The 18,310-nt window shown below is 37.0% G+C and overlaps 2 protein-coding genes across 2 annotated transcripts in view; one reads left to right on the plus strand and one right to left on the minus strand.

Annotated features, from left to right (window-relative positions):
• Window positions 1–18,310, plus strand: part of LOC124167594 (serine/threonine-protein kinase RIO3) — a 56,503-nt gene that overhangs the window by 19,621 nt on the left and 18,572 nt on the right. Inside the window, exons 8-9 of the mRNA XM_046545574.1 lie at window positions 303–372; window positions 7,499–7,650. Coding sequence (XP_046401530.1) covers window positions 303–372; window positions 7,499–7,650 — 222 coding nt within the window. The remainder of the gene's footprint in view (window positions 1–302; window positions 373–7,498; window positions 7,651–18,310) is intronic.
• Window positions 10,742–12,014, minus strand: LOC124167595 (tigger transposable element-derived protein 6-like). Its single transcript, XM_046545575.1, has one exon. It carries the CDS (start codon window positions 11,447–11,449, stop codon window positions 10,802–10,804), a length of 648 nt encoding a protein of 215 aa, XP_046401531.1. The 5' UTR covers window positions 11,450–12,014; the 3' UTR covers window positions 10,742–10,801.

Consider the following 18,310-nt stretch of genomic DNA (forward strand, 5'->3'; position numbering starts at 1 on the left):
TAACTTCAGACTTCACTTTGTGAAACCTCTCCATATTGGAAATAAAGAAATAAAACTTTTTAATGTTCACTGTTATTTAATTATGGGCACGACCCGGGTTTCGTAACTTGGTTACATTGTCATCGTCACCTGACGATGTAACCAAGTTACGAAACCCGGGTTGTGCCCATAATTAAATAACAGTGAACCTTACTAAGTTTTATTACTTTATTTCCAATTTTATTTTGAGATGATTTTATAAATAATACGTATTTGAGGACACTGGGTATCATTTAAAAGTGTTCATACAATTTAATTTTCAGAATCCTCGTAAGGTCATTCATCTGTGGGCTGAGAAAGAAATGCACAACTTGATTAGAATGCAGAAAGCTGGTGAGCCCACTTTTATTTTTCCTCCCCTTAATTATTTTATGTATTTATTAATTTTTGTTACCTCCTTTCTTTCCTTTAATTATTAATATGATGATGCAATAGGTTGTTTGCCTATACTCTGTCCCTAGTGCATTCAGGCCTACTTTTATTTCATTCTCAATGACAGCTTTTTTCTCATCTAATCTAATTTATCCCACTATGACGTTGTGCTAAAATCTCTCTTTGAAAAAGTGATGCATTAAATTCAAGTACATATATGATCTAAATGAATAATTCAACACTTAGCATAAATTCTGTTCTGAAATTGATAAAATTTACTAAATCCAGCATTGCATCACAAAGTGTGTACTCTGATGTAATGAAACTAGCACCTTATTGGAAAGTCAATGTATTCAATTGAATTTCTTCATATTCAATTGAATATTTGCATATTCAATTGATAAATATTCAATATATTCTATAATTATATAAATATTCTATAATTCTCGTTTGCTTCATATTTTTGCATAATAATGAATCTCACTTTTAAAATTTAACGTTCCTTTCATTAATTTCTGTAAATTTGCAATTGAATTCGATTAGCAGTCTGTAAGACCGCATGTCACTAAATTAGAAAAATCAATAAAGGCAATGCTGTTGGAAATGATTTAAAAAGTTGTTAAAAACAATTCGTAGTGATTTCTTTACATAAAAATTACTTATATTTTGCTAGGAAGCATCTTTAGTTGTACAAAATGGATATTTAATAGAGATGTGCGAATAGTATCCGCGAATACTCGAATACTTTGAATTTCGCGTCATACACTGTTGCACGCACGTCGTTGGTAGTTGACTCGGAAAAATGTAGAGAACTGTAGTCATTTAGTGCTCGTAGCGCCGTTTTACGCAAGTTGACGAATTACATCAAATTCGTGGATTTTAGCGGTGAAAAGAGTTCGACGAGGGGAACCGAAAATGGTCGGGTGAAAAAATCCGAAAATCCCCGATTCCCCCCACCAGAAGAACCTCAGTGCCGTGGGATAGCAACCTTAGGGTATTTCCCACGATCCGCTATCCCCCTCCATTCAGCTCTCGCCTCACCCACTCTGAAGCTTTCCTCTTCTCCAAAATCAAACAAAAGGTCCCAGCTCGCGCAGGGATCGCATTACGAAGACCCCTGCTTCGAAAAAAATATCGAGTTACGAGGACAATAACAACGTGTTTCACGCCCTCCCCCCTTTTCTCACCCACTGACCTTTTTCTGGCTACCTGCTTCGAAGTTCCCCATTTCTGGAGGACAACTGCTGTGCAAGTACCGTGGGATACTTACATTAGCGCATTTCCCAAGATCCGGTATCCCTCTCCATTCAGCACTAGCCCCCCCCCCTCTGAGGCTTTCCTCTTCTTCGAAATAAAAAAAAAGGTCACAGCTCGCGCAGGGATCATATTACGAAGACCTTAGCTTCGAAAAAATACCAAGTTACACGAGAACAATAGAAACGTCTTTCGGGCCCTCCCTTTTCTCCCCCACTGACCTTTTTTTTCCTACCAGCTTCGAAGTTCCCCATTTTTGTGGAGGTCAACCGCTGCATGAGTCATCTATTAGCACCTAAGGTGTCTAAGAATGACTTTCGTCAATTGATGTTACACCTTTATTGAATTGAAATGTTAGTAATGTGCGCGTAATTTCAAAAAGAATAAGACCAAACACGACGTATTTCTGAGTTTATTTAAGCATTTTATGCAAAGAAATAAATGTCAAAATATGACGGAGACTTAGCATTCTGGCGAAACTCGATATGAGCAGCAGAGCTTCTTGGAAGTTGATGCGGTATTTTTTCCGAAAACATATATCAAGTTACAATTTATGAATGGTGCTATAAATCTTTATTGTTACAGTCCCAGACAAAGGGATATTTTCTCAGAATATTTGGTTTCTCCCTGATAGCAATTCCAATTCATCTTCTTATCTCGTGAGAATTCCCAAAGATGGACTGAAAATAATTGAAGAAAATCCGGTGGAAAAGAGCTTGAATTTGGCAAAATGCCTCAGATTGTCAGCTAGCACATGGCAGCAGGAGTGGGGGTAAAGCGATGTTAGTTGAATTAATGAAATATCCAATTGTTTCCATAAAATTAAAATATTCATTAATCAGCTAAATTCTTGTTCGAATCAAGGAATCAAGGACTTAAAAGAAATCAAAATTACTCCCCAAAATCTTGTGTTGCCTGCTGCATTGGCAACCGAGTCAAACATTCCAGCATTCATCATTTAGTATTCGAGGTATTCGAAATTCGAGGTATTCAAATATTCGAGCAATGATTTAATATTCGAATTCGATATTTGAATTCGAGAAATCTGCTATTCGATGCTGTAATATTTAAGCCCTTAATTTTTCTAAAATTCATTGCGTTAGAATAAATTACCAATCAAGAAGTTTCTGAAGGTGAACGTTAAACAAATGAAAGACAGTTTTGATTGGAAATATCACTCATTTTGTTGTTTAAATGGCAACATTTTTTAATGTTATCAATAATTAGAATAAAATAGTGGTGAATTTCTCGTACCCTTAGTAGGCAGTACGCATATAATGTAATTTGTAAATTGGAACCAATTGAGCCCCGAAATTTCGCGCGCTCACGTCTGAAGCGCAATATTTATTTATGGGTATCTTTCAGCAGTCGGTCTCCTCTGAAATATTTGGGGACGGGACATGTTAGCATTGAGTTTTACCGCAAGAAGAAATAGTAAAAGCCTGGGAAACACCGAGAGTGAAACGTCGAAATGCAAGTGACATTACGTCTAGATTTGTCCGAAGCGTTTTTTGGCCCCTTTTTTTCAAGTAACCAGAAAACCCTTGAGTGCGCAGTTTCTGAACTAGTGCGAAAATCTGTCGACAAATGCCGACAAATACAACTGATAGTGAAGGAGGGAGCACAGATGATGACAGAAGTGATGTAGTAAAAGATCTCCCCAGGCAAGAACAATATTTTTACAGGAGAAATCGCAATAAGTGGTAATCAAATGAGCCAAAAAGGAAAATTCGTATACCCTTCCATAATTTCGTTACTCAGAAATCTGGTTTGAAGGATTACATAACATCACTGGTAGGGATATTGAACCTCTTGATTATTAGTCTCAGATTTTTGATGAGCGAATTTTACAATTAAATATGTTCGTACAATCAAAAAAATAGAAGGGCCTAATGATTTTGCGTCATCCAAAGGATGCATAATGGGCTCTTCATTTTACGGATTCTCGGCGAACAAGTCTGTAATATTCAATGTCTCCAAAATATGTAATGCTGTTTGTTTAGTTTCAATTATGCACAACAGGGTAGGTGATGATATAGAGTCAAGGAAACCAGTGGTAATTGCATTTTACAAGGCAAACAAAGGTGGCGTAGATACATTACACAATTTGCACTGTACATACACATCCGGGAGGTTACCAATGACAGTATTTTTCAGAATATTAAATATTTCCTTTGTCAACTCTTTTACGCTTCATTAGTCTGAGAAAGATATTAAAATATGAAACGATTTAATTGCATTAAATCAATGGCGGAGATCTCGTTAGACTCCATATGGGAAGGAGAATGTCAAATGTAAGACTCCCGAGAAGGGCAGGATAAATTATTGCGCAAATTCTCCATCTAGCATAGGAAGAGGCTGAAGAAGTTGAAATGTCTGAAATGCGGGCAGTAGGTAGACTTTTCCCGCCGTACAAAAACACGGAAAACCTCCTTCTTATTTTTCCAAGGCAAAAAGCCTGTGTGTGCTTTTATGAAAAATTGTAATTATGATCGCCTGCAGAATGCAACAAGAAAAGGAATAAGCGGGATAAATTTCATGTCTACTTACTACTTAGTCTTCCAACTATAACATTTAAGGTCTTATTTTTAAATCTGGCAAAATATAGATACATAAATATTATAATTATAACTCAAGTGTTTTTGGCATCAGTTTTTTGGCCCTGCTTCAAATAACAATTTTTACTGACAAATTGGTTCGTATTGGGAACATAAAAATTTTAATATAAGTATTAGAATAGTTAAGCATTTAAAGAAAAATTAAACAAAACATTAAAAATGGCGTTGCAACATTTTATGAATTTTTGATTTAATGCGGTCTCCCAGACCGCACGTCACTGGTAGTGTAATAGGAATTGCACGTCACTGGTTAAGGGTTAATACCACCATGTTTCAATGGGAATGAAATGTCATCCATTTAGTCTTCCAACTGATGAGGATTCAGAATGTCTAGATCTCATTTCGTAAGAATAAAATCTTATGAAAGTGTAAATATTTTTAAAGGTCTGATCAGTCATAAAATTAAAACTACAGCGAAATTTAAATTTTTTTTATTTTCTCTGTATTTACACCTTCCGGCTGATACTCTTCATAGTTGCCACTCCAATTTGGACATGAGTCGTAGGGTGGTAACAATGCTCCAATGCCGCCATCTTAAAACGTAGCCTCCGCTCTCAGTCAGTTCTCTGCACTGGTCTTCCGCTTGCTGTCTGTGCCAAAGTGCTCTCCCCCTTGCCAGCGTTTCGTTTCAAGTGCGTGTGGAGGGCGATCGACCACTTCCCATCAAAAATATTGCTGTCGTGGTGATCCACTCTCTGGACAAGATCATTGGTTGAAGCTCGCGCACTTCCCTAACCACTTGCATCATGAGGATCTTTACATCTTGCTGTAATTTGTTGTCGCTCATGAAGGTGTCATCGTACACATTACTCATTTGACAATGGAATTTGGTGGTATTGCACCCCTCTGCATGAAGAAATAAAAGCAGTACACAATTCAAACCTGGTGAAAGACTCATTTTCTGTAGCCATGTTTACATGTTCACTTTGCCCTCAGGACTAGCATTTTCAATGTGATTGTGTCGTCAGGCATATAATAGACACTAAACAGCACATTTGATAAGAGCTTATTGGGATTGTCACTGTGGTTTTATTTTTGGACTGATTGGACCTTAAAAAAAATTACCCTTGTTAAGTACAGTGGTGGAAAAAATTAACGCAAAGGTCATTGGTTGCTCACAGCTCAGGAAATATTTGATGGCATTTGTCCTCCAAGCTTTTGTCCTCACAATGTTCTCTTACTACCAGTAATTCTCAAAAAAGATTCTCCTTATACCAGGGAAGTTGAATCATGTGCTTCACAGTAACACCCAACTAAGAATTTTTTCAGTGCATGTTATGCCTACGTCTTTCATAGAATGGAGTTTTACTCTTGTAGAATGGACATCTGTGAACACGGCTGACATTTTGGACGTTGAAACTGCTGGAGATTGCAAAGGTTCTGCTGGTGTGGTGGGTAAAGTGTTATGCTATGGGGCTTGGGTTCCATGTATTAAATTTTGGATGATGATGCTGCACACACAATGTGGACATTTTTCTTATCTCAAAGACTTTGCAGAACCAAGTATTACATATGTGCAGAGGATGTTGCATGGCTATGATATTCGTAATTGCTTATTTATTTGTTGAAATTCAACTCCTTCCTTGCATAATCCTTTTAGCAGTTGACTGTAGAGTTAATTTGGACTACCATTACCGAGTCGTCCAGCCCCACTACAGTGTCCCTAACCATTAGCCTCATTTGCAGTGCGTCACGGCCTCTGCTCCCTCCCCCATTTCAAGTTTTAGTTGAATTTCCAATGTTCGATATCCAGTAAAGAGGCACAATAGAGTTTTTTGACTAGAACCTTGATTTTGCCATTTTATTTCCAAAAAATCTATCCAGTAAGCCACCCAATGAATATTGAAGTATTTGTATCATATATAGCTGAATATTTCGCCTTTTAGGCATTTACTTACACATTGCTGCTTAGCTGAAAGGTGCATTGAAGATGAACTGATGGAAATGTTAGAGCGTAGGTTTCCGCGGCGATGGTTTGATCTCTGCATTTCTCCAGGGTTTTCTTCCGCGTCAGATTGTTGGTTGACAACAGTTTCGCTGGCTATCCTGCCAGCGTCTTCAGGTCGAAGGTGTCGGCTGTTGGTTTCTGCCTCGCTTATATACTGTAGGCTGGATGGGAGCTGCACTGTGATTGGCTATCTGAGCCAATGGATGGAAATGATTACGTAGAAAGAAAATTGAAGCAAAATGAGTTCAATCGTTTTTAATATAAGTTTTGCAGGAAACCATTCAGATGCAAGGAAGGAGAAGACTGGTTGTGACTGTATGGAGGAGAGAGAGAGAGCATACGTATGTGCTTTGGTTTAAAAAAGATAGTGAAAGATCGGGTTTGATCTGTGAAAAATTCCACTTGTATCAGAATAAATTGATCCGAGAATAAATAGACAATTGCTGAAATTTATGTGTAAATTGTATCAGTCTATGAGTTCTAACTAAATTAAATATTTATTATAGTTTAATAAAAACAGAAAAAATTTTTCTAGAAATACAATTTATCCATTTTTGTAGTCTTTGAAGTTGTCTCACTGACTTGACTATAGATAAAAGTCATCGTCAATACTTTTTCTGGTTCTTATTTTATGTTTCATTATGGAATTTTTCTAAGACATTTGAAGGAAACCTCTTAAAGACCTACATATTACATTCAAGCTCTAGTTTTTAATTCTTTTCTAATTCAAATATGGACTTGAAGGGATCATATGTGATTAAAATTCAAGTTTTCTGTCATTATGAGGTTCAAAAAGGTCCATTTACATAGACCTTTCCTTTGAGCATAAATCTGACAAGAACAATAGGTAATGACCAAATTGATGATCGCTTCGGGCACCTTATAAACCATATAAAAGAAATAATCAAAGTTCAATTTGTGCATAGGCATTTTGGTTAAGCCAAAAGCATTTTTCTTTGTGTTTCCTTTCAATGGAAGTACAAACATATTTTAAGCTATTTCAATGTAATACATGAAAAATATTGCTGGAAATAGGATATTCCATCAGAGCATGGCAGCACTGACTGATGTCCTCAAGGAGTTCTTGAGCTGGCTGCATTCAGACGCCAATGAATGTTGCATTAATTTTTCCATCACTGTGCAATGTTATTAATGTAATGAGTATTGATATGGAAGCATTAAATTTTAAATGAAATAATTTCACAAGAGTCTATGTGTGATACAACTTTTTGAAATTGATCATGCCATTCGCATTACTCATCATTAGGTATCCCATGTCCAGATGTAGTGTGCCTGAAAAAGCACATATTGGTTCTGTCATTTGTGGGGGATGGTGAACGGCATAGAGCAGCTCCCAAGTTGAAAGATGCCATTCTCAAACCAGAGCAATATGTGAAAGCTTACAATCAAATTGTAGAGGTAAGTGATTTTGATTTTTATGCTAGAGAATGCATCAACACATTTACTGCCGGTGATGCGTCTGTGTTTTGTTATCAGGTGATTATTATTGGTTCATTACAATCCAAAATATCATTGAAAGTGAATCTGGAGTGAATTCTACCTTGTTTTGAAGTGGGTTTTAATGACCTCTTTGGTCTCAACTAGAGATGGGTTGGTTCCGGTACCCCGTTCTCGGTACTGCCATTTCTTGGCCTGTGGAACTGGTATCGAGAGCTGATCGCATGAAGTCAGTACTATGGATCTGGCTCAGAACGGCATGATGCCGTTCTTTCAACTTACCATCGGTCTCTATGGACGTCTTCAAATGAGTCGAATCGCATCATTGACAGCATGGCACCCATTTTAATCCGGCCCGAAGGTCTACGGCGTGAAATACGGACAATTCTACATTTAGGCCGCTTTCAGACGAAATGATTTTTTGCCGGCTGCTGTTCACGTAAAATTCAGGTGGCTTTCAGAAGAGACGACCCTCTGCAATGCTGTGTGCCGTGCCGTGCCGTGAACGGCGGCCTGTGGAAAATCGTTTTGTCTGAGAGTGGTCTTATGGTTGAATCATGTACACATACAGTAATTCTTCGATATCGGAGCAAGATGCGTTCAGAGAGCTTGCTTATAAGTTGATAAACCTTTTCAAGGCATCGAAAGGTGTGGTTATCCTGCAGAATGCAACATAGCATAACAATTTTGCATTCGCTCGCGGCCACTCAAGTGATTCATGTTGTCACTCTACCAGCGTGTTTAGCAGTTTATTGTTGATGTTACAAGATTTGTGACAGTGAAGCATGCCAAAAAGTTGTCAATTAAAATAACAATTTAAGTTACATTGAAGAATACAGATTATATTTTGAACTGGCTCACTAGTTACAACAAATTAATGGATGATGCCACCAGAAGTTGGGGGAGTTTCACTATTGATCCTGATGTACCGCAGGCAATATTTCTGCCAAAAGATGAATAGATTGGGTAAAAATGTTGAATTTTTGAAATCAAAACCTGGAGAATGAACCAGTGGCTGCCTGATGTAATGTGATATATTGGTCGATCATGCATTCTTTAACAACATGTTATTTAAACTTTTTTACTTGGCCAATGAAATTATGAAGACGACCTTAAGTTTTTTTTACAGAGCTTTCCTGCTAATTTATGTCTTTAGTGAAATTATTTTCATTCACTTCTTGCAGTTGTTCATTTAAATTTGCCATTAATTCAGATAATAAGAGTACATCCTTGGAGCTAAGTGTCGAGAACCGATGGGGAGAACCAGACCGGTACTGAGAACCGAAAAAATCATGCGGTAATAATCATAGATCGAAGTGTAACATCCACTGTATTGAAGTGTATAGACATATGCCGTAAAAATGTGGGTGATAGATAAGAGGAATTCTGGGATAGATGTTTCAACCTGAATGATAATCAATGAGGCCAAAGGATTTGCAGAAAAACATGGGAATCAGAACTTTTCTAGGGCTAGTGGTACAGTCAAACCTCTTTATAACGAAATTCTTGGGACCAAGAAAAATTTTTGTTGTATAGAGGTTTTTGTTATACAGAGGTATCCCTTTTACAGATGTTATGACCCATTTTAATGTACTGAAAAGCTTTGTAGCAAATAAAGGACTGATATCTATTTATAAATTCACTTAAATAAGATATGTTACCTACATAAATATGGTAAAATTTGTCAAATTTACTTTAAAAATGTAAAAATTTGATATGGCCTCATTGGAATAGCAAGAACTTAAAGCGAATCACTAATTGAACTCAATCATACAATGATTAGACAGGAGCACATTTAGGAACAAGGGTAATTGATATTTTTAGTTATTTATGGCATTAACAAATAACTTTCTTTATTTCACTCACAAAATTGAAGAATTCTTTATAAATAATAATATGTTACAACTTCAGGTAACTCTTAAATTAAAGAAGATATATCCCAGTCTTCCTGGTAACAGCCAGTGATGAGCATTATAAAATATTAAAGATAATATCACAATATGTGGGCATTCCATGAAATTTATGGAATTTGTAAAACTAGAGAAAGCTTAAAAACAAGTAACTGAAATGCTCTTTAGCAGACACAAAACTGTGCAAACAAAAGGATAGTAATTAACAAACAGCAAATTGACTTTTTGCATATAAATAATAACATATCCCACTATCAACATAAATAGAACTAATTAGAATTTAGATGGCCGATGCTCTCAAAATTAAAATAAAACTTATTTAAAGTAATCTGGTAATTTTTTCTGAAGGGTTCGCTTTCCTTCCAAGGACCATCTCACACAAACATGCCGCAGTTGATCAAGAGAGACTAAATGCTCAACAGGTATATCTCTCTGGGAAAAAATTTCTGCAGGGCTTCAATGTATGCAAGGGCCTCATTTGTAGTAATTTCTCTCTCAGGGTTACCTTCATCCTTATCACTCTCAGATGAATCATTTTCCATAACTTCCTGTAAAATATCCTCATCTGTTACTTCAGGAAATACTGGCACGTCCTCATCAGCAGATACAAAATCATCTGCAGTCACATCAGTTTGCACTCCTGCTCTCAAAATATACTCCTCCCAGACTGCATCAATGCCAATGTAATTACTGCTTATACTGGGACCTGCTTCAGTTTCTTCTTCTTTATTGAAGTCAAAGCCTGCCTTTCTCCAACATTTCCTTATTGTTTGTGGAGTCACACTCCACCAGCCACCAGTAGCCATTTCAATCCCTTGTTTTAAGTTAATAAAATAAGGGTTGTCCATTTTCCTCTCAATATTAATTATGATTCGATGCAGCATCCTTGATCTGTAATTCGATTTAAAAGATCGAATAATAACCATATCTAAAGGTTGCAGGCAGGAAGTGCAGTTCGGAGGGAATAAATACAACTTCACATTTGTAAGCCTATTTATATCACAAGAGTTGTGAGCCGAACAGTTGTCTAATAAAAGAGCAATCTTTCTCTTTTGTGCTTTCATTTTCACGTCAATTTCTAAAACCCACTGCTGAAATAATTCAGAAGTCATCCATGCTTTTTTGTTCGCCTTGTAATCTGCTGGTAAACTTCTAATGTTTTTAAAGCAACGTGGGTTTCTCGCCTTTCCAATCACTAAGGGTCATAGCATCTCAGTCCCATCTGCATGACAGCAGAGAAGGACAGTGATGCGATCTTTTGCCTTTTTCCCACCTTTACATTTATCTGTTTTTACAGCCATTGTCCTCTCAGGTAGCAGCCGATACATTAAAGCCGTCTCGTCGGCGTTGAATATATTTTTCGGGGGAAAACTCGCCATAATCTCCTTTAATTTTCCACTCTGCCACTGAGCAATGGCATCAGCCGGTGCAGACATCTCTTCTCCTGATATTCCCTTGCACAAAATATTGTGGCGAGTGCGAAACTTTTCAAGCCAGCCTTGTGATGCGCAAAATCCGTCTTCACCTAAAGTCACGGCCAATTGCTTGGCTTTCTGGCAAATTAGAGTTCCAGTGACAGGGATATTCAAACTTCGTATTTGTAAAAACCATTTAAATGTTGCTTCATCAACCTTGTCGTAAGTTGCGGCCCGTAATCGCTTCCTCATGGGATTCACAGCGTTGAACATGGTGCTTTTTTCTATTTTGTTTCTCTTTTTTAAAATTGTTGTCAATGAAGACGGCGATATGTCGTACTTCTTGGCCACGTCCAATTTCTTCATTCCCGTGTCAACGTCTTTTAAAATGGCAATTTTCTGCTCGAGAGTGAATTGCTTTCTTTTTGGTGGCATTCTGTGAAGTCCCTACGAGTTGGAGTAAGATTTAATAAAGATCCCCAAAATTAACCATAAAACACATTCTGATGGACTGCTAATGGTACCTTTTAACTTTTTGCTCACTACTACGAAGATTCTGAGACTTGACAATATATTTAACGTCACTTTTAAAAGAGTTATTGCTTCCGAGGACTTTCATCTGCTAACTCGGCGTGTGAAACTTCGCAGAAATAGCCAATATCGTCAGTAATCGATAGGTCGATAGTTTCCGTCGATACCTATATAATCGATCCTCTGCATGACGGCCGTCATGTGAAAACGAAATGCAGACGATGATAAAATGAAAGATGTAGGTAATAGTGCTTTGTTAACGACAATGATCAATCAACACAACCTTTAATCACATCCAAATTATTAATCATATTTCAAGGAAACAAATTCATGGATTCAGCGATGAGGAAAAAATTGAAATATGTACTCCCTTCTCAAAAAAATTAATGCGTCTATCTCGAGCGCAAATGATATCAATGAAATGGAGGATACGTAATCACAAACTTCATTATTTCGCTTTAAAGAGGTAAAATAATTGACTCGGGGCCAAAAGTTTATTTCGTTCTAGAGAAATTTTTGCTGTACAGAGGTTCGTTGTACAGAGGATGAAAATACACATAACTTATGGGAAGAAAATCGGGACCGTAACTTTTTTTCGCTGTATAGAGAACTTGTCTTCTACAGAGGTTTGTTCTAAAGAGGTTTGACTGTATAGGTTCATGAAAAGGTAAGGCTTATCAATGCGCACAAAAACAACTATTGCTCAGAAAATGCCAGCAGACGAAGAAAAAATGCTAGCATTATATAGGTTTGTTATAAATGCACACAAGAAAACTTCATTTTAGCTCAGTCAAATAGGAAATATGGATGAAATTCTATTCACATATGATGTACTATCATTTGCAAAAGCCTTGCAACAAATCGAGTGGCGCCACTTTCGCTCCATTGTCGATTTCTGGCCACCATTAAGATTGAATGATCACTATCGAGGTATGAATCTTCATGGTAGCTCGGGAACGACTCACGAACGGGTCATCGTGACACGGGAGTGAGACGTAGGAAATAATTACGATGTTCAGTTGAGTAAACGAGGGTAGATGTTGTTAAGTCGTCGCGGCGTTTGAGATTATTTTTGTACCCGTAGTTGACTGGAGTAGATAATTGAAAATATTTACCCGTTAAAAGAGTGGGTACCTATGATGCCTGGCTTCCAATGGTAAACCCCAAAAGGCCGGCTGGGGGCACGATTTCGCCATTAGGAACACGGAAATCAACTCACTCGCAACCCTTTTTTTAGGGATTCAACGTCGTTCAGGAGACTTTATATAAAGTTGTAGAAATATTTGTTCGATATAGAAGAATTAATAAATGAAAAAAAAATTAACTGGCAATTTTCCGAAAAAAAACACGACTCTGTCGTCTCCACCATATTTAATGGATTGGCATTAAATAGTTCTTTACGTTGGTTGAAGCTGATAAAGATAGCTCCATAGATAGCTCCACCTCTATGGATAGCTCCATAAGCTTTCTTCTTCATTAATTATAAATTTTTTAATTGGATAAATATATTTACACCGATGGAAATGTTTCTTCGGAAAAAAGTGAAATTTTGATTGCCAAAAAAAATCGCTAGGCCTCATCGTTGCTAGCAGAATGTCTCTATTTTTACTGTTTACATATCTAGGAGACATACATTACATATCTAGCCCTAACATATTTAGTGATCATGTCGCATTAATCTTCTTTTTGTTATAATAAATTAGTTATTGTTTCGATTTTAATATTTCGGTCATTATTATATTATTAAGGACAATCAACTTAAAGAGTGACTTAATAGTGCGACTTTTCCCTATCCATGAATGCCTCCATTGGTAAGGTTTCCAATAACAACAATGGACAGAGATTAAATTAAAAGTCAATTTAAACCAATATTAGCCCTTTTTTAGGGAGGGAAATACTTTGCGCATAATTTAGCCGCTCCATCAGCTCTTAACGCTGAATCGGGTGCTCCCGCGCCGTAGTTAGTCAGCTAAAAGGTCCTGCACCTCGTCTTGCCCTACATCTTTATCCCAACTTTACCAGCCAGGGATGAGGAAGTAGGTTACCTGGAGTAAAACTTGCTGGCCGTAAGTGATTCTCACGTACTTCCAAAATAGCATAAATAGGGCCAATTTGTAGCCCTATCATATACATGTTGATGCCACAATTTGCTTGAAGAAAATACGCACTAGAAACATAGTTGATAAACACCTCAAGATAAGTCTTTCCTATATTTAAAAATAAGCGCCGTGGCGCGTGCACGATTAAGGATTACCATTACATAGGTTATTCCTAGGATTGTGCTTAGTAGATCAGCTAGTCTCACATTCTGTCCCTTTCCAACAAAATTACTGTATTAAAAAAACACTGATTGTAGAATACTGAAGCCTAAAGTTTAAAAGTAAAATTCTTCACTTAATTTATATCTTTTTCTATCTCTAAGAAAAGTTTCCGTCACTGCTCATTTACGAAACGAAAAAGGGTAAAATTGTTCTGAAAAACTTTACTGGAGATATTAACTTGGTAGGAAATGGCGACAAGTTGATGACAAATAGGCAGCATACAACATAAACGGACAGCATAATCGCTGCAAAATATCATTCATAATTTTCTTTTTAATCAGATAAAATTGATCTATTTAAGAAATTACGTATATGGAACCTTAGATTATTACGATAGTTCTCATTCCAAAGGTTAATAATGTTGAGCAGTTACGGATCTGTAAAGGAAACCATATAGCACTAGGAATTACATTCACCAGTGATTCTGATTGAAGTTCCTTCAAGAAAACGCAATTGATTCGTCCTACCGCGCTAACTACGCATGATTCCCGTCGCACGGTCATTTAAATTAGAAATAGCTGCAAAAAATGCTCAAAAATCAACAGCTGGTACCCTCTTAACATAAATTTCAAAAATAAAAAAACTTTAAAATAAAATACGGCTGTGCGGAGGATAAAAAATTTTCGTCCACGGGATGGACTTGAACGCGGGCCCCTCCTATCACCAGCCCAAAAGTTACTTCACTGAGCTATTTCTATCTCAAGGTCATTAAACGGTTATTTTGATTATTTGATGTTATTGTAACACTGAGCTCCTTCATGTGCTTCTACGGCTTCTCACTTGAACGAATTTGATCAAAATAATCACTTACTCGGTATATTAGTCTTTTATTCGTTTATATGATTATAACTTGAGCACGGAGGCTTTCGCATACTCTATGTTTCGGCTGGTTAGTATATACAATAGGAATGTAATGATGTTGTCGCCTGCGACTTCGGTATGGTATCGTCTTTTTAAGTTATTATTATTTGTTATTATGTTTCAAACTCGGTATTTGTATTTCTAATGAAGCAAGTGTATGCATTTATTAAAAACAGTAATTCTGCTAGGATTTGCCTACGTCCCTCTTACTCGACTTGAAAGGTTTTATGAAATGAGCTGCAGTTCCACTGATGCCTTAAACATAAAACGTATTGCCAACAAACACATTTCCTAATACAATGTAACCTACTTAATGCAAGTAGATAATTCAATTAATAATGCTAAGTAAGTATCCTACAGTATCCCGAATTCATCAGTGCATATGTAAATGATTGCATCTAAATAAGATAACTTAATCATCAACGACATAGCAGCTTAGAGTTATTATTCACATTCACACTAATGAGGAACTTGCATGGGTCGTAGATTGCTCTAAAAACTATTTTGAATAAGTCAAATGGATACATTAGGTCGCAAAAATACCTTCAGTTTCTCCATTCAACATCAAAAGAAATAAAAAAAATTGCATTTAAAATCGAGAAAATTTTCTCTGAGCCGACCACTGCGCGAAGACACCCGAGCGTTGCCGAGGCCAGGCGTGACGTCATAGGTGCCTAAACAACCGTAGGGAGTAGGGAAATACGCTGAGCGCATGGTGTAAAATTTGTTTTGAGGGAGTATTTAGCCGCTCATCGTCATTTTATTTTGTTCTGTTATTCTTGGGCAAGTTTTCCTATTGCTATTGTGCCTAGATTATTTCTTAGGATATTAATAATGCGGCATCGGGATGATGAAGTACAAGCGTTTCACTTCGTTTGTTTTGGTTATCAGAAAAATGGATGATAACGTTGCCACTCGTTTGAATAGTACACCTGAAATTCATCTACGTCTACATAATACCCCGCAAGCCGCCTAAAAGGCGTGTGGCATGGGGTGTTAGGACACCAGCCTTTTTTTAGGACACCAAAAATTGATGCCACGACCCTCATGGAATTTGTTAAGACAAATTATTGCTATACGTCGGCGGCAAATCGAGTTGTAAAAGAAACTTGTAATACTGGATGATAACGATCGTAAGCTGTGCTGTTGACATTAGAGTAAGCTGTGCTGTTGAATTTGGCAACGCCGGATTAACGGAGAAGGTAGTCCTATCCGTCCTACGGTACGAATTCACAGCAAAACAGTCTGCACACAATCCACATGTGAGATCGCGAATCGGTTCCGCTGCCAACACACACACACAAGCTACAACCTATTTCAATAATATAGGTAAATCCATAAACAATATTCTAGCATATACCATAAAAATATAGTGGGGAATAGGCAAATACTCTTATCAAAAACTGGATGTCACTATCACATTCTTATATTCATCACGTACAACTTACAATAACAGAACTCGTTATGATGAATACAACTATTTATTCACTGATTTAAACCCTTAAATTAGCCCACACAAGTGACATTTCTCACTACTATTCGTTGAAATAATGGAATAACAAACTTCACACACAGTTTTTATTTCAATAGCGTGATCGTGAAATGTCATATCTACGGTGAACAACGGAGATTAGCTGACAATTTTTACACTACTGTTAGACATTTATCGATAGCGTAATAGCACTTTTTACAATTCAATCACGATGGAACACTGATAACTCTTGGCCGATATTTTTCAACCTTGTCAAACTTTGTGCATTACAACCACTGGCACTGTGATTATTAGCAGTAGCTTAACGGGAGATGTCACGTTGAAAATAACACTATTTTGGCACAAAAATGTTCCAAGATGTCTCCAATCAGCGAGCAAAAGTTGCATTGACTGGAATTCACCCCATAATACAAGCACAGACAGTCCTAAACCACGAATTCTCCGGTACCTACGAATAAACGGATGAAGTTATTTGTATATAAAAGCTAAGCGGACATCAGTAAACATCAAAATCGTTCTAATTACATACTTAAATGAATGATATGCCGTCGATAACATCAACTTACAATTAACGTATCCCCCTTCCAATGGCCGTGGCTCAGACTCCTGCTACGATGTTATTTAGGTATTATAAAATTTTTGGTTTAACTGCTACAGTTTTATATTTTACGCCCTTACTCAGATATTAATATTATAAATAGTGCAAAATACGAGGGCTTCCAAGCCTCTATCGTCGGATATTTATCTTTAAATATAAAATAATCAACACGTCTAACAAACGAAGCTCTCACAACTGCTGGCAACTATTACAAACAATCACAACAATAGCTTCGCGTGATGTTTAGGCACCTTTGACGTCATCGAGGCTTCGTCGGCAGTGGCTTGGGGGGTGAGGGAGTTTTTCCCGCGCTTTAAAATTCGTTATATTTATCATTAAATATCTCGTGAACGAAAACTCACATTTACATGCGGTTTTCTTTGTTGTATTCAGAAAATAATTTTCTGTCCGCCTATGAAATAAAAAAAATTCATGCAAGTTCCCCATTCAGCAGTAGAACATATTATCAAACAATACCTGTTGAAATCCGACAATCATTAAAAATGGGACTTTTAGCTGGAATTAAGTTTTCCTAGTCATACTTTGAATAAGTGGAAAGGAATACATTTTTACCGATTGACGGACGCCAGAGAACTCTGTTATTAATTACGCCACGATTAATGCCGATCAGCTTAACTAATTCATATTTTACGTGTTTGCTCAGATATTTATACGATGAAACACTGGGAATTTCAAAGCTGTCTCGTATCATATGTCGTAGATATTGTATTAAAACATCAACCCGAGTCGATAGATGTAAACAAAAGTCTGCCATGTTCACAGTGAACGACTCGTGATTTCCAGCTCTCTGAAAAGAGCTGAGATCACTCAAAAAGAGCTAAGCTACCAACTTTTTAAAATCTCTCCGAGGAATTACCTTCGATCTTTCGTACTGCATTAAATGCTACAATGTGTTTGGGGGAATATCATGAACATTAATTTCACGTAAATGGAAGCGGTCAAATCCCGAGACTGAAAAGGATGACAAAATACCTCACCCACCCAATGACCTGTTCTCCATGCATTGAACCATGAAGACTAGTATTGGATTGTTGCATACACCCGAAAACCATACAATTTCCGGGCACAATCTTTGTGGAGCGAAAGTGGCGCCGCTTGATTTGTTGCAAGACTTTTGCAAATGATAGTACCATCCAACTAGGCTGTGAGTATTAAAGGGTCTAAAACCATAAAAACCACAGGTCATGAAAAAACGTGATAAACAGTAGTTCTAACATGTTGTGCTGATGACACAAAACTACTGCCGTTTTTCATATTCAGAACAAAAACTCATCCAAAAGAAAAACTTCCAACGGGTGTAATTGTTCATGTTCATCTGAATGGCTGGATGGACAAAGCTGGATTGAAACTGTGGTTACAGAATGTATGGGCAAGGCAACCTGGTGGACTCTTAAGAAAACCCTCTCTTTTGGTTTTGGATCAGTTTAACACCAATAGAACTGAAACCATAAAGAATGAAACAAGAGAAGTAA

This window comes from Ischnura elegans, chromosome 11 (genome assembly GCF_921293095.1).
Source record: "Ischnura elegans chromosome 11, ioIscEleg1.1, whole genome shotgun sequence".
Lineage (NCBI taxonomy): Eukaryota > Metazoa > Arthropoda > Insecta > Odonata > Coenagrionidae > Ischnura > Ischnura elegans.